The sequence below is a fragment of the Camelina sativa genome, chromosome 8 (assembly GCF_000633955.1).
Source record: "Camelina sativa cultivar DH55 chromosome 8, Cs, whole genome shotgun sequence".
NCBI classification, from domain to species: domain Eukaryota; kingdom Viridiplantae; phylum Streptophyta; class Magnoliopsida; order Brassicales; family Brassicaceae; genus Camelina; species Camelina sativa.
The window spans coordinates 5065611-5087316 of NC_025692.1; the positions used below are offsets into that span (position 1 = coordinate 5065611).

Here is a 21706-nt window from a genome sequence, read left to right on the forward strand (position 1 = left end):
TAAATAGTAGATGAAAGGTCAACCAAAATTATCATTCGCTGTCAATTATAATTATTTGTAATGTCGGAACCAAAACCAGGTCAACGTTCCGACATATATATATATATATATATATATATTTTTTTTAAGTTTAGAAACAGAGCTGAGTTGTGTGAACATAAAATTCGAATCTTTACTACACAGATTGGTATGTGTGCTCCAGTGCCGGAGGAAAATTTGAACCGGGATGCTCCGATCATCCTTGTGGACTAAATCCGTACAATCCCGTGGATAACACGTTACGTAATGGATCCTTGGGTGAAGACCGAATCATCTTCTATTCTATACCCGACGGTTTAAGCTTCGCATCTCGATTCCACTCGCCGCCGGTGTTATTCGCCTGCGTCGGTCGTAAAAGCTACTCCGAAGGGTTCACGTCGGAAGCTTCTGGATTGCTAAGTCTGTCGAGAAATGCACTTTCTCTCCCGGTCGCAACTCTCCTCTGCCGTTAAACTCTTCCCGCCAAAATTCGCACTCTGTCTCCCTTCTAAAACAGAGGACTCTGGTTTCGGAGACCTTTTCATCGGCGGAGGTTCGTACTTCCTCCCGCCGTACCAGTACGACGCTTCTCGCCTCTTCACCACTGTCTCGCTCATCTCCAACGAAACCTCCTTTGATGAATACTTCTTTCAAGTCAAGTCAATAGAAATCGACGAAAAGGCGGTTCCTCTGAAGAGTCCGATGATACTCTCTAAGCTCAGCACGGTGGTTCCGTTCACTGTTCTACATCATTCGATTTACGAACCTTTTGTTAAAGAGTTCAAATCCAAGGCTTCGTCGAGGAAGATGGTCGAAGCAAAGGCAAAGGTATCTTCTTTCGAGGTGTGTTATAGAGTGAAGAAAGGGTTTAACATGGAAGATGTTCCGGTGATTGATCTGACGGTGGGGAGTGGTGGCCGTAGATGGAGAATCTACGGACGGAATTCGATGGTAGTTGTGAAGAAAGGAGTGATGTGTTTGGCGTTTGTGAGAGGAGGAGGAGGAGAAGATAGAGAAGAGATGGTGATTGTTGGAGGGTATCAGATGGAAGATAGTTTGGTGGAGATTGATCTTCAATCATCGAAGCTTAGTTTTACATCTTCTCTTCTTAGATATAACACTTCTTGTTCTCATTTTAGACCAGTTTCAACAGATATTGGTGGCCGGGTGGCGTATACAAAACAAGTCGTAATTAGTTAATGAATTCATTTGTTGAGATATTTTACCATTTCTTCTTCTTAAATCGGCCCGAAGAAAACTATGAGTCTAAAGACAAGCCCATCTAGGTGGAAGTGACAAGAGATGTAACTTGTTGGATGATACAAATGGGTTATGGAGAAATAAGAAGATTGTAATTTATATAATACGAAATGGGTTATCAAGGATAAAGTTTTGTTTACTTTTTAGGCAGCTTAACAAGTAACAGAATATTGTCAAAAAAAAAACAAGTAACAGAACATATCTAAAATACCCACAATTAATTAAACATCCATACTCAATCAAAGGATTTTCTGTTTGGCTTCGTATGCATCATTACATGGAGAAATAATTAAGAAGATCCACATGTGTTTACATTATTATCAGATGGGCCAGTCAGTCAATAGAGTACATAGAAAGATACCTAAAAGAATATGTACGAGGAACTCATATGACTAGTAATAAAAATACAGAAAAGCATGTGTTTATGTATACAGTGATATCTTTCATGATATCTGGACCAGATGCTGCAAATGTAAGCATTATCCTCGATCTCTTGGAAGCACGTGCTTTTCTCTATTTTTAAGCACTACGAATGTATTTCCAAATCCATATATATCTCTGTATTTTGATTCTACCTTTAGTTACAGGTCAAAATACCGTACTTTTTTTTGTTTTGTTTATATGATCAAGATCAACTATGTCGTATACGCATATTCATCTCGATGGCATCGTTTGGCCATTAGGTGGCCTTGCTCGTCCGTCGCAGTTATTGTGCCATGCTTTCAAGTTACAACTTTATATTAGAATAACAATTCTTTTGCAAATTGCCAGAAACTCTTAAAATTATAATAGTTATTCATGATTAAAGAAACTACTCCAAAGCATAGAGCACTTTCAAGATTTTTTTTTTAACTGATATTGTACACTACCAAGGGGAGGAAGGTTTATCTCGTCGGTATAATAAAATGATAAATTATACCCCAAAACAGAAAAGTATTAAATTGCATATATGTATGTTTAAATTTTCATTTTAAGTTATTCTACTTTAAAAAAGAAAAAATAGTCTACAGGATATTGCATGTTTATTTTTAATCAGAACAAATTGGATCTTATAAGGTCTATAGACCATATATAGTGTTGGAATGCAAGATCTTGTATACCTTCCGATCAAAAATTTCAACCGATTTAAAAAGAGACTGATAGTTCTCATTGACTTCAATTATTCATGTCGAGATTGAAAGGAAAATAACATGGCTTCATAACTTCAATAATCGGTTACGTGCATTAGAAAGGTGATAACCTTTCTACTGAACAAGAGGTGTTGTGAAGCAAAAGAGAAGAAGAGAAAGAAAACTTGGAAGCTTTGAGATCAAACTCCACCAAATTATCTTCCATCTGAAATCCTCCGATAAGTATAGGGTTCTTCGGATTCACTCCTCCGTCCACAAACCCTAAACAAACCACGTTTTTATTCACCTTCACCAGCGAATTAGACCCGTAAATCCTCCACTTAGCACCTCCGCTCAGCACTAGGTCGATCACGGGAGCTCCACGTCCTCCATTATTGGAGTTGAAGCACGCTCCGAAAGGCTTCACGGCGGGAGCTTTAGCCATCTTGGCGTTTCCGGAGAAGGCTGTGAGAAGAGCCTTGTATATGGAAGTTTGCAATACGGTGTAAGGAGCCATAGTGCATATCTTTGTGGCTCCATGGAGTATTATTGGAACGGTCTTTCCACCGATTTGGATGGACTTCACATCGATAAAATGCTCACCAGACTTGGCATTGACAATCAAAGGTGTGGAGGCAAAGATCGTAGAAACATCTTTTAAGTAAGGCAGATAGTAATACTCCCCTTTGCCGATCCAAAGGCCACCGGGATAAAGTTTTGATTTCTCGTTGGAAGGCAAACAAAGAGCCATTTTTGGAGCAAGCTGGTACATGGAAATGAGCTGCGAGGGAATGGACAAGTGAGTGTTAGCGAGACCGATGGTTCCTTTAACAGGAGCACCATCAGTGCAGGTCAAAGTCAGCGAAGAGCTCTTTTCACTGTCCATAATGTAAACTCCATTGTATGAATAGAATAAGGGGACGGTGTCTCGGAAGAGCCGGGCATTGTCGGACGACCGACACGGAGTTTTCGTCTTAGTGGTGGTGTTGTTGGAACAGGAGAAGTTCGGGTTCGCGTATGTGCATCTCGTGGAGCCGCACCTGATGGGGTGGAAGGAGGAGGATTTGGCGGCTGTGGCGCAGTTTTGTAATAAGGGTCCTACTCCGTTGAGGTCAAGGACGAATTCTTGGCTTACACTCGAGCCAATGGACAAAGGGATGGAGTAGATATTTGTGGCCTTATCTTTATTAACTGGGTGTTGAAATGATTGAAACTTTTCCAACGAGTGTGATGTGTTTGCAAGGGAGAGAAAAACAAGACAGAGGAGAAGAAAGATCATATTAGCCATTAAAAAAAAAAAAAAAGGATATATGATTTGTTACTTGTGGCTATGATGTGAATTACTAAAACTAACCATCATGTATACTTATAGAATATGATCATCCTCTTCGCTTCTTTATGCTATTTAGATCTGAACATTGGGGTAAGCAAGTTTTTATGATTTGAGAAGAATGTAGCCAGAGCATATCGTACCACGTGATCTCATTTGATATCTAAATAACATATTTTTTGTTTTCTTTCAGATTTCAAAATGCCAAAACATATCCGCTTGGCTTCAAAAAGATTGAAGGATTTTTTTTTTAATATGTGTATTTTTTAAAAAATTAATGTAAAATTTTTGGCATAAAATATCTAATTTAACTTCAGAATCATAGGAAAATGTCAAAAGTCAATTTGAATTTAAAATATTTTTAAAAATTACTCCCTCTGTTTCAAAATATAAGATGTTTTAGAGAAGTTTTTTGTTTGATAATATATGATGTTTTCAAGTTTTTATGCAACTTTTAGATTAATTTAGTATTTTATATTATGCAGTATTGTTTCTGATTGGCTGAACTTGTTAAAAGTAAAGACTTCTTAATCTGCGTGTTTTAGCTAAAACATCCTATATTTTGAAACGGAGAAAGTATATGTTTTCTTAAAGAGAATTTTTGAAAAATGTGTCTTTTGAGATACTTTTTTTCAAAAAAATGTTTATTTTTTTGTCCACTTTCAATTTTATCCTCTTTTAATTTTAATGACCAATTTTTAATTTTGGCTCTTAAAAAAATGTCCGCACCATAATCCCATTACTTTTGCGTTAGAAGTTATCGGATTTTGGGGTTTATATAAAAGTCTTTTAAGGGTTTTTAAGCTGTATTATTCACTTTATTAGTACAAAAGAAAAAAAGAAAAGAAATCCTAGATGCTAAACGATGGGGTATTCATCTCAAAATAGTTATGTATTTCAAGTATTTTATTCATATATATTTTAAATATGTGATAAACAATATTTGATTTTGTTGGTCATAAAAGTATTATACATCTTCAGGACATTAACGAACTATCAGAAGAATCTGCTATAGAGTTATACAAGAGATTCTGCTAAAACGAGAATGTGAACCTAGCTTACGACTTTATAGGATGCTTATTGTGGGATCGGAGAATGAACCTCTCTTCCCGGAGTGTTTTCTAAGCGGGGTGTTTATCACCGTTCTAGTTCCAAACCGAATAAAAGATAATTGTTATTTGCAAAGTAAAAGTAAGTGTTATTGATAATAGGAAATTTTTTCCGTCCCCATTACAATCTCCCCCTAACTCATTCTTATACTACGAAATCACAATTAACCATACTAATTTACTCCGCCAATCTCGCACTCTATTCAATACAATTGATTACAGGAATCTTTGACCGCTTTCCCGAGCTCCAAAGTGGTCTATTGTTTTACTCCGCTCCACTTCTCTTAGTCGGGCTTAATGGGCCGGTCCAGGTTGCGGCTATGGCCCATATTATTTGCTGGTTCTGGGCCCGGCTTTTTAAACCCGAGGTGACCGATTGTGGTACCAACACTTATGTTCACTTTTAGCCTTTAGGTATAACATGTAAATGTTAAATACATTATGTTTCTTTTTGTTTTTTTGCAATGAATTCAAATGAAGCAAGAGTTCACAACTGATTCACAAAAAAACTCACACTAGCTAGATGTTAATCCCACATGAGGATAATTTAATTTTATTAGTGACATTTTTAGTATTTTATGATAATTATTTTTATTAAAATTTATATTTTAATAAAAAGAATGAAAATATCAAATCACCCTTAAACTTCAAAATACTAGTTTCAACGTCAAAACTACATAAATTAATTCGTTTAAATACAGATAGAAAAACATATCTTATATCATATGTAGCAAATTTAAATTATTCAGATAACTACTAGGTTAAACCCGCGCTACGCCGCGGGATTGTTTTTATTTTTTTTTCTTTTTATAAAATATTTTTATTTTGTATTTTACAATTTTTTAAAAATTATAATTTAATATAAGTTGTTTGAAATCAAATATGAAGATGTATTGATATGTCTGAAGTAGTGTCTGTGCGATTCAAGAAGTGATACAGGATTGCTGTTGTTTTATGTGCCTGAGAAGTTTCTAGAAGGTTTGAGAAGGCAATATTGAAGGACGGTTTTAGGATGAATTGAAAAGGAAAACTACTATTTTTTTGGTTGATTAAATTGGAGTTTTACAAGGAAAAGGAAAATAACAAAAAGAAAAAAGTTATTTTCTTATGAAATTTGGAAATCTTCTCCTATGGTGATTAAGAAGTCTTGATGGGTATATAAAGAGGTGTTAGGCACGTCCTAGAGAGGCAAGAGAGCTGAGGCATAAAGATAAATCCTAGAGAGCTTTCTGTGTTCGTGTGCGGCTTAGTTTCGCGGTTTGGTGCTTGTGTTGTTCAAGCTTCTTTGTTCGTCGGTGTGACGTGTGTATGAAGGTTGCTCAAGAGAGTAGAAGATCTGAAGTCTAGGCTCAGGGGGAGTTTAGCCCAAGGTTAGGTTATCTTGGTTTGAATCTAGGCTCGGTGTGAGTTTAGTTAAGGGTAGAGATTTATCCTTAAGATTTCATGTTATAGAACGAAGCGGTGAGTTAAGAGGGTTGTGCTTAATTTACGCGTTTACGAATATGTTGTATTTGCTTTCTTGTTCTAGTGGAATCGAAATCTGGACGTGGTCCCGGGAAGTAGGAAAAACCGAACCTCGTTAACAAAGCTCTTGTGTTATTTACTTTCTGCACTTTATTATTTGCACCTCATCCGCATTTACAAAATACAATAATTAATAAAGTTTTTGAAAAATATCAATGCAAATTATTATCTACTTGACTACTTTTGTGTTTTTATTATTTTTATTATTATATTTTCTTATTATTTTAATTAAACAATAGACAAACAATTTATTTTTACTAAACAAATGAAAAATACTAAAAAAAACACCAAATCGAAAATATAAATGCAATCAAATCGAAAAAACACCAAATCGAAAACAATTTATTCTCACTTAACATATTTGCCAAATGGATTATCCATCCATATGACTTGCGCCAACACCGAAATCCACATAAAACTAACCGAAAAAGCTAACCGAAAAAGCTCCATTCAAATTACTGCAATCACAAAAACTAACCGAAAAAGCTTCAAATCAATAAATTACAACACCGAAATCCACATAAAAACAATGTGGAGGAGTCATCAAAAAAAGAGCTTCAATAACCAACAACAAGAGTGGTACTTCTTTGATCTTCATACGCAGCAGACGCAAAAACCTGATTTACCAGTCCTCTTGTCTCGAATAAGATTGACATCAACAACTTCATAATATCTACAATTTGTACAAACAAAAAGCATAAGAAAAACACATTTAGAGATATTGAAACTTCAGAAACGCAAACTACACTTATTGTGTGAGAAGACAGCTTGGAGATCACTCTCGGAGGGATCGTATGGTAAACCTTCGCCGTAGCCATAGGCAAAATTTCTGAAGTTAGAGTGCCACGAAACTTCTTCAGAAATCCCTAAATATGATTCCTTAATATTTATGCATTGTATTAGCTTCAACCTGCATGCTCGATCAAATTCTTCAAGATGGATTTAGGTTCGAGTTTAGAGTCTCTAAACCAGTAATATCTAATCATTGTTCGTTCCTCCAACTGGATTCATTATATATTTTTAAAACCATCTATAGCTTTAAACGCTTCAAATTGGGATCCATTTCTAAGAATTGTTTTTTATACCAAATATCACGTTTCCAAATCATATTATATTTAAAAATCCCACTTGGGCTTCAATACCGACACTCGATGCCTGTATGGGGAAAATATATATCGTTTCGATGTTCAGAACCAGCAACGTCGAATTTTGAGATGAGTTACTTCATATTTGATTAAGAAATAAGTATTAAAATATGTTCTCTCGGTCTCCAACACATTTACACTTTACACAGATAAATAACTATTTATTGCTAGAGTGGTAAATTATTTACTGTGTTAGTGTGAGTACAATTGTTCAATTTGTGTTGGTTTTATATTAATAATGATAACAAATCATTGTTCGTTTTTGTCCCACAATTAGAAAAACGTATCCACTGGCATAATTTTATCATATTTATTTCAACCTACAGTAGCATCTTTAGAACTTTGGTGCCGAAAAAATACATTTTAAAATTTTCTCTTTCACGAAGATCTGGAAATGTGAAATCCAGCAAAACTCACGTGTTCTTCTTTATGGGTTATTTGCCGACAATGATATCTCTCGAGTAGTCTCGACCACATGCAGTAGTTATTTCATCGATTTGTTTTGGAAATACAAATTACATAACCATGGTCTTAATTTTAAGCATCTATCTGTAAAGTGTTAACGATTCTTATTCCGTACTTTCTGTAAAAAGGTTTTCCAATCAGTTAAGCATATATAATCTGTTTGTTATATTTTTTATTTTCTTGATAAAAAATTATAGTCTCGTATTTATTATTTCTCCAAGTTTTAAACACATTTTGGATCTAAGAAAATGAAAAACTGCACATACATTACAAGAAAACATGTGTTTTGCAATGGACGAATATGTTGCGAATCCCTCGCAAATCGACAAAAGCGAGAGATTTGCAAAAAAAGTCCGTTCCTCGCAAATTGCTTCTCGCAAATCGGTCAACGTCGCAAATCCCTCGCAACTTTTGCAAGGATTAAAATTTCCTCGCAAACTAATCGCAAATTGCGAGAACTTGTTTAAAAAACAATTTCCTCGCAAATGTAGTATCTAGTAACTCCCTCAACAAATTTGCGATGAATTTGCAATTATTTTTTCCGTCGCAAATAATAATAATGGTATAAAAAAAATTAATTTTTTCATTTTGGTTAGCTTAATTGGAACTAAACCTGTAATTAAAATTAAACTTGTAATTAGAATTAAATCTTATAACTTATGCAAATTAAAGTTGTAATTAGAAATACTAAGTTTTCAAATAAGAAAATAAGTTTACAAAGGAGATCAAGTTCTAAGCTAAACATTACAACATTACACATTAAGAGAGAGAGAACCATCAAACATTTCTTCAGGTTGCTTGGCCGCCGGTAGCTTCTCCGCCGGTTGCCTCTCTGTTGGTTGTGTCTCCGACAGCTGGATCTTCTTGGCGAAACCTTGCAGCAAACTCTGGATCTTTCTCTGCAAGATAATCAAAGTATGCATCATAACTATGCATCTTCTGTAACTGAGTTGCCTGAGTTGCAAGAGTTGCTTCTGCAGCAGCAAGCTTCGCAGCTAGAACAAGTGGATCTTCAGAAGGAGGAGGCGGTTGACCAATCTGAGCTGAAGATGCTTCTGCTTGCATGTTACCAACCCCATATATCCGGTTCTTATTCTTCGGAGCAACCTTCCAACAAAACATATGTAAACCATAAGTGTTTACACAAACATAAACATAAACAATGAAGCATGTTTTACCTCGGCATAAATTTGGTTCTTCACAGTTACTGATAATCCGCCGGAAGCACTACTCTCCATGTTATCCGCTGATAATAGCTCAGACTCAGCTTCAGCTATCTTTGACGATACTTCATTGTACACCTTCTCAGACAGTCCATCAAAAAACGACCCATCAGGTTTCCTATGAGTGTCTTCTAGGACTCGCAGGAAATCAGGTAGTGGCTCACCAGTCCTCTCAGACTAAAAACAGAGAAATGAAACAACTATATTACTATATTATAGATATGATATGATTAATGAACTTGTGTTAAACAGAGATACTTACAAGGTTTCGTGCTCGGGATTTAAAAGAGGTCTGACCAGAACGGTGCTTATGTATCCCCATGCCATCAGGATCACTATAGCGAGCATTACGGTTATTGATACTCTTTGCTTCTGATTTTGGTTCACACCTAAAGTTGACCAAGCCATCCCATACGGTAGGATCAAGCCACCGCGGCATTGCGTCATTACCTTTCTTCTTCCACTTACCCTTCCACCGAGACACTTGATCACTCATCCGAGTCTTCAACTTCTTTTCAAACTCAGCTCTAACTCTTCCATTGATGGACGCATCCCAGTTATATGTTTGCTTGTAAAGACATAAAATGAATGATAAACAGAATCAGAACCAGAATCAAGTGATAAACACACAAAATCTGTAATTTAAACCCATCAATAAATCTGTAACTTACCGCAAAAGTTTCAAACCACCGGTTTACAACCGGACCTGGTGTTTGGGTCCAATTGGCATGAGCTGATTTGAATTCTCTTTAAAAAATGGCCCGGACAGTAGCAGCAACTGAAGAATCCTGGTCAAACCTACAAAACATAAGATAAAATGAATGAGGATCATTGAAAATACAAAACATAAAGATAAACTATAGGTTAGATCAATAACATTCTCACCAGAGTGTACCCGGAGGTCGCTTAGGATCCAGTTTTGGTAAGCCAGCACGCCCGGGACTTGCAAGTAACTCTTCCAAAGTGAAAAAAGCTTGAGAGACAGTCATACTGTTGACACACGAAGTTGATTGCTGAGGAGGAAGATCATTTTGCACCCCGCAGAGACTCTGCCAAAGTGAAAAAAGCTTGAGAGACAGTCATACTGTTGACACGCGAAGTTGATTGCTGAGGAGGAAGATCATTTTGCACCCCCTCAGAGGTTGCATTACGGTTATCTTGTGTTGCCGGTGAGGTTCCCTGAGAAGAAGCGGGAAAAGGTAACCTTTGAGCAGGGCCAGTAGAGTGTATCCCTCGAGCAGCGATGGGAGGAGATAAGCCTTGAGATGATATGAACTGGCTGTAAACATTTTGGTTTACAGACCCGTTTTGGTCTCGAGAAGACATCTGAAACAAATAAAATTAAAATTAAACCTAAACACTAAAACCAAAATTCAATAAAATTATACAAAAAACAAACTAAACTCGAATTCGAAATCTAAAATCAAAACCCTAAAATCAAAATTGAACACGAAATAAGAACTCTAAACTCGAAATTAGAATTCTAAACTAAAAATTGACCCCCAAATCATAACCCTAAAATAAAAATCTAAACCCAAAACTAACAAGACTTTCAGATCGAGAGAATAGGAAGAGTAATCGGAGATAGAGAAGAGAGGAGGAGACTCACCGGAGATAGAGGGGAGAGGAGGAGACAGTCACCAGAGATAGAGGGTAGAGGAGGAGACAGTCACCGAAGACGAGAGGATATAGAGAGAAGAGAGGGACAATAACCATAGCCGGGGAGATAGAGAGATGCGTAGGACAGATCGGAGAAGAGAGGTGGAGATAGAGAGAAGCGGAGAAGAGAGAAGATGCAGAGAGGTGGTTAATCGGAGAAGAGAGGTGGTTAATCGGAGATAGATCGGAGAAGAGAGGAATTAGGGATTTTGGTTTTTTGCGGCTGCGGATTAGTCGAGGTTTGATCTACGCTCAAACTAGGTTTTCTGTTTATATAGAAAAACGCTGCGTCGCAAATCCCTCGCAAAACTTGCTATGGATTAGCTAGGGTCCCTCGCAAATCTCTAGCAAACATATAAAAAACATGTAATTTATATTTCCAAAATTTGCGAGGGATTAGCTAGGGTCCCTCGCAAATATCTAGTAAATATATAAAAATATTTCCAGAATTTCCATACATATAAAAATATGTAATTTATATAAGAATTATATGAGAATATTGAGAATTGCAAACATATAATGTCATTAGGGTTAAAGTTCAAGGGTTTAAAATTGTCATTTGCGAGGGAATTGCTATGATTTGGGATATTTGCGACAAATTTAGGGTTTAGGTTTTGAAATTGTCATTAGTGCCTTAACTTTGATTATAAATCTTGGATTCATCTTTTTAATTATTAATAGTAATGTAATTAGTTTTTAGGGTTTAGGTTCAAGGGTTTAAAGTTGTCATTTGCAAGGGAATTGCTATGATATTAGATATTTGCGATGGTATTGCGACTAATTTGCTATGCCACTAGCAAATCCATCGCAAATTTGTCGCAAACCTTGAATATCTAATTTACAAAACCATCAAAATAATTTTAAAAAGTTAGTCAAATAAACTTTCAAGTATATTATAAGGTCCTATAGGCTCATCATACTCTTTTCTATCATCAAACTTTCCATAATTGTCCAATTTTGCATCTTCCACTAATCATTAACTATCTTCTACACTATATCATACATATGTTCATTATATTGGGACAAATATTTGACAAATATACACAAAGTGTCCAATTCTCCAACAATTTGTGTTGCAGTGCCCTATTTTTGATTATAAGTCTTGGATTCATCTTTTTATCATTGATAATAATGTAATTAGTCTTTAGGGTTTAGGGTTTAGGGTTTGAAGTTGTCATTTGCGAGGGAATTGCTATGATTATGTTAATTTGCGATAGATTTGCGACTAATTTGCTATATATCTAGCAAATCAGTCGCAAATATGTCGCAAACTCTGTATATTTAATTTATAAAAACCATCAAAATAATTTTAAAAGTTAGTAAAATTTACTTTCAAGTAAAATTAACTTTCAAGTATATTATAAGGTCCAATGTGTCATCATACTCTTTTCTATCATTAATAGTAATGTATTTCAGAATAATTTACCTTATGAACACATTGAAATATATTTCAGAATAATTATATTAAGTTTTGTAATATTTATAAAAAATAATTTCCTAATTTTGCAATGGATTTGCTATGGCTATCGCAATTCACTTGCAGCTCCATAGCAATTTTGCTGTGGATTCTGTTTTTGCAATTGCGTCGCAATATTGCGATTAATTTGCGAGGAAGTTGACTTTCCCTGCGAATTTGTCGTAAATGCCTCGCAAATGAGCAGCGGATTTGCGACGACTCTCTTCCTCGCAATTTTGCGAGGAATTTGCTAAAGATTTTTTGTTTCTCGTAATGTCCTCGCAAATCCAATGCAAATTTGCGAGAGCTGTATTCCGTCGCAACTTGTCCTCGCAAAACGCGTGTTTTCTTATAGTGATAATAGAGATTATTATTATTATTTTATAAAAATTGTTTATTAATACTATTCATTTTTTGGTGGAAAATAACAATAATATTCTATGTTTAATTGGTAACATACACAACATTTTACAGATATAAGATTAATTGTTTATTTTTTGGAAAGATATAAGATTACTTTGCAGATATGATGAAGTGTTGTATATATTGATGTTTCGAATTTGAATATATTGTAAATAAATAAGATAAATAATAATTAAATATATATATATATGGCAAAATATTAAATAAAAAAAAGAAGTAAAATGTTTGAAATATCTTTAGGGCATATGATTAGTTGGTTGCTAAGTATATGAAAAATGGTGTAATTTCTTCCTTCTATACAATTTAAAAGAAAGCTTCAGCTAAAACGCTATTGCACATGACTTGTATTGTATTTGTACGTAGTCGCCCAATGAGTGTTGCTAAAGCTCTTTTTCTAGCTGGGGAAGGGAAGAATGATAGCCCCGGGTTGCACTGCTTATGCTCCCATCGAAACGTATGAACTGACCCCATTCAATTGGCCAACAAAAAAAAAAAAAACTGATAACAAAAAAACTACACTTTTGTGGGTCAGAAGAAAACTATTGCCGACTTATTACTTTCATATAACCCCAGCATATAATAGACCAGTTATTAGGCTCTTCATAAACGTATAGAACAACTAAAAAAATGCAATGTATATGCGCGATTCTAATAGTAACAAAATATAAATATGAATTATATGATATTATGAATTGAATTTGAAGCTTGTAACAAAAACCTTTCAAAAATTCTACCAATCAAAATGTCAAACGCACGACCACTCTCCTTACACTAACGATATTAACATTATATTACACTAATGGTATTCATAATATATCCTCTATTATAATAAATTAATAATCCCTCGGTTGTTGTTTATTTTATGTTATTAAGATTATAAAATCATGTGTTGGGTACAAGAAGTATTGCGAAGTAAAAGCGAAGACGAGAAAGTGAACTTGGAAGCTTCGAGATCAAACTCCACAAGATGATCTTCCATCTGATAACCTCCGATCACCATCTCCATTGTCTTCATATTCACACCTCCGTCCAAAAACGCTAAACAAACCACATCTCTTTTCACCTTCAATAGCGAGTTCCACCTATTAATCCTCCACTTAGCTCCCCCGTTCACCACCAATTCAATCACCGGAACCGCCGTTGCACTTTCCATCCCTTTGGAGCTAAAACATGCCTCGAAAGGGTTCACCTTTGCGACTTTCAACAGCTTAGCTTCTCTCACGAATTCCCTAACCATAGCCTTGTAAGTGGAAGTCTGCAAGATGGTGAAAGGAGCCAATGAACATATCATAGCGTTTCCACGGCTTTTCTTATTCAAAGGAACGTTCTTTCCAGCGATTTCGATGGAGTTCACGTCAATGAAGTACCGACCGGAAGATCTGTCAACAATCAGAGGAGTTGAGGCTAAGTTCTTGAAGACATCGTTAGTGTAAGGAGAGCCTCCTCCAATGAGAAGGCTCCCTAAACCGGATGGTTTAGAGGGCAAACAGAGAGCGAATTTTCGCGGGGTTTTGTGCATGGACGCGAGCTGGGACAGAAGTGAGATCAAGGACTTTCCAAGACCGATGGTTCCGTTAACAACCTCCGGCATGAGTTTCAAGGCGTTGGCGTCGTTGGTGCAAATAAAAGTCAGCGATGAGTGGACGGTTTTAGTGACGCCGTTACGTTTCAAGATGAGAAGAGAGACGGAGTCAAGACCGAGAAGTGTGTTGAGTGGATGCTCGGTGAAGGAAGTGGAAACGTATTTGCCACAAGTGGCGGTCTTGTTGAAACAGAACGAGTCGAGCTTGGCTTGTTTGCATTTAGCGGAGTCGCAGCGGANTTTGTGCATGGACGCGAGCTGGGACGGAAGTGATATCAAGGACTTTCCAAGACCGATGGTTCCGTTAACAACCTCCGGCATGAGTTTTAAGGCGTTAGCGTCGTTGGTGCAAATAAAAGTCAGCGATGAGTGGACGGTTTTAGTGACGCCGTTACGTTTCAAGATGAGAAGAGAGACGGAGTCAAGACCGAGAAGTGTGTTGAGTGGATGCTCGGTGAAGGAAGTGGAAACGTATTTGCCACAAGTGGCGGTCTTGTTGAAACAGAACGAGTCGAGCTTGGCTTGTTTGCATTTAGCGGAGTCGCAGCGGATTGGGAGGTAACTTGTGGATTTTACGGCGGTGTTGCAACGGAGAAGAACGGATGAGCCACCGCCGAGATCGACGGCGAGGCTGTGAGTGAGAGGAGAGTGATTGTTGTTACCGAGGTTGAGGTTTGTGTAGTAGAGAAACGTGGCTTTGTCTTTGATCAAGGAAAGTAGAAAAGCCGGTGGGTTTGGTTTGTTGATGCGGATGGCGAGGGAGGTTTGTAAGGTTAAGATGATGAAGAGCGATAACAAATTGATCGGAGCAGCCATTATTGTATAAAGTTTTGTTTCTTGATTTTGGAAATGGTATGGTTGCTATAATGGAAGTTATAGTCTATTTATAAATAACCAAGTGTTCCCTTGGTAGCTTTAGCTTGCCCTGAAATCTTTGGTAGATTTCCTTGGAAGCTTTCTATTTAAGTATTTATATATAAGCTGTTTGAGTCAATAGTATACTATAGAAATTAATTAGAAAGCTTCTCATACAATATTTTAGAAGAGTATACTCTTTTCATCTCATGGATATCTTATCCTATATATAATTTTATTTTATATGTATATATTTCTTATTCCCAATGCAGATATATATATATATATATATACATTTTATATATTCAATGCAAAAAAAATCAGAAAAAATGAAAATCTTGAAACACATTGATTTTGTTTTACTTGAGATTTTCAGAGTCTAATAGATACTATAAATTTTATTTAAATTTGAATTTACAAATTTAAATTTGACTTTCAGGTTTAGATATATATAAAATTTTGTTAATGTGCAAAATCCTTAAACATTAATTTTATCAAATAAGCGAATATAAAACTATACTAAAAATAAACGATATTCAATATTTTAAATTTCGATAAGAACACACATGTGTCATGGAGAACGTGTCATACAATACCAAGAAGTGTACAAAACTGAAAAGTCAAAGATGATCTCATGTGTCATTGATTCTATTTTTGGGAAGGCCAAGTGGAGCAGCTTGTGTTTTGGAGCAAGAGTGACTCACTAAAAGCGAGAACCGTCCTGCTGAAATCGAACTCGAGCATATGATCTTGAACCTGATGCGTCCCAATCACCATCAAATCCTTCGGTTTCTTTCCACCGTCGATATACGCCAAACACATCACCGTTTCCTTCACTTTCACCACCGCATTCGCACCGTAGAACCCCCACTTCACCTCCCCCATCCTCCCCGGCAAACCAATCTCAATCACCGGCACGTTAGGCCCCGTCAATTTATTTCCGGCAGTGCGTGCATCGAAACAATGTTTAAACGGCGCCACCGATGGAACCATCGATATTCCCATTGCCTGTATCATTCAAACCACAAATAAATAAAAATAAAACAGAGTTATTTTATCGCTTTAGTAATTTTCAAGAAACAATCTATATATATATATATATATTATTTTAATATGGTTTCATATTCGTAGATCTACTTCAAATGTCAAAAAAAATATAAAAGATGTTTCCATTAGAAAAATATCACCTCATAGTTAATTAATACGAATGCATCAGTATGAACTATGAAGTAATCTTTAATTCTCAAGTAAATCGACCACATGAACTTGTAATCTTTAGGTGGCTTTTATCTTTGAATTTCGAAGTCCAATATCAAACGATGAGGTTTTGTTTTGAATACCTTTGCCTTGAGTGTAAACGACTCAGCAAGAGCATTGTAGATGTCGGTGTGAAGTACGGTGTAAGGAACCGTCGTGCTGAGTTTAGCTCCGTCGTTTAGCAAATTGGGTTTCAACGTCAAGGGAGTCCCGCTAACGTAGATATTAAGGACGTTGAGTAGATAATCTCCTGAATCAACGCCTCTAATGGGCGTGAAAATCATCGGAATCGGAAAACTGCTGTTGTTGAACGGCGGGATAAAGTAATGGACGCCGGCGATATAGAAATGACCGGTTCCGGAAGAAGGCAAGCAAAGAGAGAATTTAGGGATAACGTTAAACGCTGAAGTCACCTGTTTCGTGAACGACGAAGATCCGGGAGAAAGAGCAAGAACTCCGGCGACTGGAGGAGGAAGGCCGTGGAGTGCTTTCTCGCCGGCGCAGGAGAATGTGAAACGGGGTACTGAAACTAGGGTGAGGAATTTACCGCCGTCTGTGGTGGAGATAGAGACTCTGTCTTGGACGACACGGCCGGTTACGTCGGGGATTAGACCGAGAGGGTTTGGTTGCTTGTAGAGACAGGATTTGCCGGCGCAACCATTACCGGGGATGGACTTGCATGTGGAGCTCTGACAAGTGACTAGGCGGAGTGAAGATACGGATTTGAGTTTACGACAATTGAGCCACGTGAGGTTTGTTCCGAGGTCGAGGAGGAGGTTTACGGGAGATTTTGTGGCGGATCCGATGTTGAGAGTGGTGTAGAATTGATTTGTGGGTTCGTGTTTTGTGATAGGAAGAAGGTATTGAGAGTTTGATTTCAGAGTTATGGCTGCCAAAATGGAAAGAAAGACTATGAGACGCGTGAGGCTACCCATCTTTGTTTTCTTGGATTACTTTTTTTTTGGAATCAAATGATAAATGTGATTGTTTGTTTGTGATGAATATGGACTGTAGATGTATGGTATTTATACATGTAAACACACATCTTGGATCTAAGGAAATGTGGAAACACTAAAATATTGGTTATTATTTAAATTTTAATTATTTTGAGGTTTCACGTTGAGATCTTTATTTCCTAGAGTTGAATTACGCGCACTCTTACAAAAAAAAAAAGGAGTATTATGCATATGTAACACATGACAATTGACAACAATTGAATATATATGAAAAAGAATTGGAGAAGATCAGTCGGTGTTTCCTAGTAACAATTATCACTAATTATGCAAAATGAGCGCAACTCAAGTTATTATAAGTCACGTGGTGGGGTATACTTCATAACTCATACTCGTATAATAAGATTTTGTTCATCTTGAGATTTTGAAAATATAGTACTTCAATTTCAAAATTAGTTAATGAAAAATCTTTAAATATCATGTATATAGAAAACAGAGGATAGTTAACTTTAGAATGTTAAACAAACGATAGATATATAAGAGAAACGGATGATAATTTATTTCGATTGGAACACATGTGGTCATAGAAAACGTGTCATACATGGTACACCGCCAAAAAGGAGTGTACTAATAACTGAAACGTCAGAGTCGATCATATCACAATCTTATTTATTGTCATGTGTGGTTAATTTTAGTTTTGGGAAGGCCACGTGGAGCAGCTAGTGTTATGGAGCAAGAGCGAGTCACTCAAACCCATAAGGGATGTGCTAAAATCGATCTCGAGCATATGGTCTTGAAGCTGATGTGTCCCAATCACCAACAAGTCCTTCGGGTTCTGTCCACCGTCGAGGAACGCCAAACACATCACTGTCTCCGTCACGTTCACCACCGTATTGGCACCGTGAAAACTCCACTTGACCTCTCCTCCCCTTCCTGGCACCCCAATATCTATCACAGGCACATTCGGTCCCGTCATGTTCTTCCCTGCAGCGCGTGCGTCAAAGCAGTCTTTAAATGGCGCAATTGCTTGAACCTTAGATATTCCCATTGTCTGTGAAAAAGGTAAACCCCAAATACAAACATAAATTAATTAGTTTTCCTCTAGACACAACATACAAACATTTCCTTTGTAATTTAAAGTAACACGTAATCATTTTTCTTGTTTATATGGTTTTTTTTTTTTTTTTTACCATTTTACCAACTTCGAAGGTATATACATGATATCTTGTGCATGAGATAGAGATTATGAAATCATATGTATTTAATATTTTTTTCTTATAGTTTATACTTTAAATACGCCTAAATTTAAAAGATTCACGTGGCTTTTATCTTTGAAATCAAAGTCTAATATCAAAATATGATATTTTGTTGATATAAGTATAATTAAAGAGTCTGTTTAATTTGAATACCTTGGCTTTCAGTGTAAAGGACTGAGCAAGAGCATTGTAGATATCGGTGAGGAGTACGGTGTAAGGAACCACTGTGCTTAGCTTGGCTCCGCCCGCAAGCAAATTAGGGTTAAACGACAAAGGAGTTCCGTCAACGTAGATTGATTTGACGTCGATTAGATAATTCCCCGTGTATATGTTTTTCAACGGTGTCAAAGTCATCCGAATGGGATTATCGCTATTGAAGGGGGGGATGAGGTAGTTAACGGTGGCGATATATAGATGACCGGTGCCGGAAGAAGGCAAGCAGAGAGAGAATTTAGGGATGTATCCAAACAATAACGTCACCTGTTTTGTGAACGACGAAGATACGGGAGAAAGACTTAGAACTCCGGAGACGGGAGGAGGAAGCGCTTGTAATGGTTCCTCTCCGGCGCAAGAGAATGTGAAGGGGTGGACGGTGAATGGAGAGAGGAGATTGCCACCGTCTGTGGTGGAGATGTTAACTGTGGCTTGGACAACAGCGCCTATTACGCCGACATTTTGACCTAGAAGGCTTGATTGTCGGTAAACACAGAATAGTCCGTTGTCGTCGCAGTCATTGCCGGGGATGGAGTTGCATGTGGAGCTTTTGCAAATCACGAGGTTGTTGACAAAAAGTGGAGGATTGAATATGTTCCAGTTGACCAACGTGAGGTTGGTTTCGAGATCAAGGAGGAGGTTCGAGGAAGATGTCCCACCGGATCCAAGGTTTAAAGTGGTGTAAAATTGATTAGTGGGTTCGTGTTTGGTGATCGGAAGAAGGTACTGAGAGTTTGATTTGAGAGTTATGGCTGCGAAAATTGAAAAAAATAGTATGAGACGTGTGAGGGTGAGGCTACTCATCTTTGTGTTTCTATCTTGTAAATGAATGCTTGTGATGCAGATGGACTACTGAGGTATGGTATATTATAGACGGTAAACCTTATTTTTGAGTACAGAGAAAACTGAGGGTCAATAGGTCATATAATCTAAGGGTCAAGAGGTAGTATTTGTTTTTCTTTTCAAACTAGGTTGTTGAATCCTATATCTGACCTACAGATAGCAGAAAGTCTTGCTGGATCGTGAAACTCATAACAAATCCAAACTATTAGGTAATGAAATGTTGAGAGGATGATAGAAATTTATAATGTCTAGTGATAACGTATCCAAACTAAATTAGACCATATCACACACTAAACAAGGCCCATATATAAATAAGCCCAATTTCACATTTTCCATTACCAAACCAACTACTCCCGACCGGTGGTGTAGTGAGTTGGGTATAAACTTTACGGATATTCCTAATTTTTTTAAAAAGAAACTCGTATACACGTGCCAAATTCCTTTTTGAAATGAAATAAAAATGGATAAACATTGACCAAAACAAAAGAGTCCCCACAAAGAGCGAAACGACACAACAAGTCTACTCAGCACTTACCTTAAAATGAACCAATCCTTATCGTTTCCCATTCGCCCCCTCCCCTCCCTCTTAAACCAGCGTCGGCCCACCGCATCCCAAACCATATTATAACAAAAATCCTTCAAAAAACCGTCCAGATCCATCATCTCTCTTCACTCTTCTTCTTCTAATGGCTTCTTCTTCTTCTTCTTCTTCTTCTCTGTTGTACCTCTTCGTCTTCTCCTTCCTCTCCGCTCTAATCATTTCCAAATCTCAGATCTCTGACTCCCTCAACGGACTCGTTTTCCCTGTTTTTAAAGACCTACCAACCCGTCAATACGTCGCACAGATTCGCCTCGGTGACTCTCCCGAGCCGCTCAAGCTCGTCGTCGATCTCGCCGGTTCGATTCTCTGGTTTGATTGTTCCTCTGGTCCCTCGTCGTCACGGAGTCTTATCTCCGGTAGCTCTAGCGGCTGTCTTAAGGCTAAAGCTGGGAATGGAAAAGTGTCATCATCATCGCGTGGAGACGCCAAGGATTGCGAATTGCTTGTTAGAAACGGCGCCGTTGGAATTACGGCGAGAGGAGAGCTTTTCAGTGACGTCATGTCATTTGGATCTGTTGCTTCTCCTGGAACCGTTGATCTGCTTTTCGCCTGTGCCCCACCGTGGCTGTTAAGTGGGCTCGCTAGTGGAGCCCGTGGAGTAATGGGCTTAGGAAGGGCCCAGATCTCTCTCCCTTCGCAACTCGCCGCCGTAACTAACGAACGTCGTCGTTTGGCTGTTTACCTGTCGCCGTTAGACGGCGTCGTGTCGACGAGTTCGGTTGAGGAGGTTTTCGGAGTTGCTGCGTCCAGATCATTGGTTTACACGCCTCTGTTAACCGGCTCGAGTGGCGATTACGTAATTAACGTGAAATCGATCAGAGTCAACGGGGAAAAGCTCTCCGTGGATGGTCCGTTAGCGGCGGAGCTGAGTACGGTGGTTCCATACACGATGCTGGACAGCTCTATCTACGCAGTATTCGTTGAAGCTTACGCTAAAGCTGCGACTACTATAGCTACACCACCGGTGGCTCCCGTCGCACCGTTCGGGCTCTGCTTCAAGAGTGAGGTAGATTTACCGGCTGTAGATATGGCGTTGCAGAGCGAGATGGTGAGGTGGAGGATCCAGGGGAAGAATCTAATGGTGGATGTTGGTGGTGGAGTCCGATGCTTGGGGATTTTAGACGGCGGCTCAAGTCGGGTCAACCCGATTGTAATGGGCGGGTTACAATTAGAAGGCTTGATATTGGATTTCGATTTGGGCAACTCAATGATGGGTTTTGGACAAAGAACACACTCTGATACAGCTTCCTTGTAATATCAACCTCTGTAACACATCTAATTAACTGGTAGATATTATCTTCAATTTTGATCTCTTTTGTTTGTACTTTGTATCTGTTTTTTCACGCATTTGTTGTACTAATAGATTCAAAGCATAGTTTCTAGCTTTCTGTTTAGTTTTAAAACTTTTCTTTCTAACGTTTGCAG

The 21706-nt window shown here is 37.6% G+C and overlaps 6 protein-coding genes across 6 annotated transcripts; 2 read left to right on the forward strand and 4 right to left on the reverse strand.

Annotated features, from left to right (window-relative positions):
• LOC104709227 (basic 7S globulin-like) lies at positions 451 to 1218 on the forward strand. The gene has a single exon (XM_010425876.1). The coding sequence runs from the start codon at positions 451 to 453 to the stop codon at positions 1216 to 1218; it is 768 nt and encodes a 255-aa protein (XP_010424178.1).
• LOC104706227 (basic 7S globulin-like) lies at positions 2428 to 3855 on the reverse strand. The gene has a single exon (XM_010422395.1). The coding sequence runs from the start codon at positions 3673 to 3675 to the stop codon at positions 2503 to 2505; it is 1173 nt and encodes a 390-aa protein (XP_010420697.1). The 5' UTR covers positions 3676 to 3855; the 3' UTR covers positions 2428 to 2502.
• LOC104706228 lies at positions 13459 to 15381 on the reverse strand. The gene is made up of 2 exons (XM_010422396.2): positions 14836 to 15381; positions 13459 to 14523 (listed from the first exon to the last, which is right to left on the reverse strand). Exons 1-2 carry the CDS (start codon positions 15117 to 15119, stop codon positions 13596 to 13598), a joined length of 1212 nt encoding a protein of 403 aa, XP_010420698.1. The 5' UTR covers positions 15120 to 15381; the 3' UTR covers positions 13459 to 13595.
• On the reverse strand, positions 15676 to 17394 carry LOC104706229 (basic 7S globulin 2-like). The gene is made up of 2 exons (XM_010422398.2): positions 16499 to 17394; positions 15676 to 16166 (listed from the first exon to the last, which is right to left on the reverse strand). The coding sequence occupies exons 1-2, from the start codon at positions 17348 to 17350 to the stop codon at positions 15807 to 15809; spliced, it is 1212 nt and encodes a 403-aa protein (XP_010420700.1). The 5' UTR covers positions 17351 to 17394; the 3' UTR covers positions 15676 to 15806.
• Positions 17918 to 19704, reverse strand: LOC104706230 (basic 7S globulin 2-like). Its single transcript, XM_010422399.1, has 2 exons — positions 18778 to 19704; positions 17918 to 18419 (listed from the first exon to the last, which is right to left on the reverse strand). Exons 1-2 carry the CDS (start codon positions 19639 to 19641, stop codon positions 18060 to 18062), a joined length of 1224 nt encoding a protein of 407 aa, XP_010420701.1. The 5' UTR covers positions 19642 to 19704; the 3' UTR covers positions 17918 to 18059.
• Positions 20186 to 21667, forward strand: LOC104706231 (basic 7S globulin 2-like). Its single transcript, XM_010422400.2, has one exon. It carries the CDS (start codon positions 20367 to 20369, stop codon positions 21534 to 21536), a length of 1170 nt encoding a protein of 389 aa, XP_010420702.1. The 5' UTR covers positions 20186 to 20366; the 3' UTR covers positions 21537 to 21667.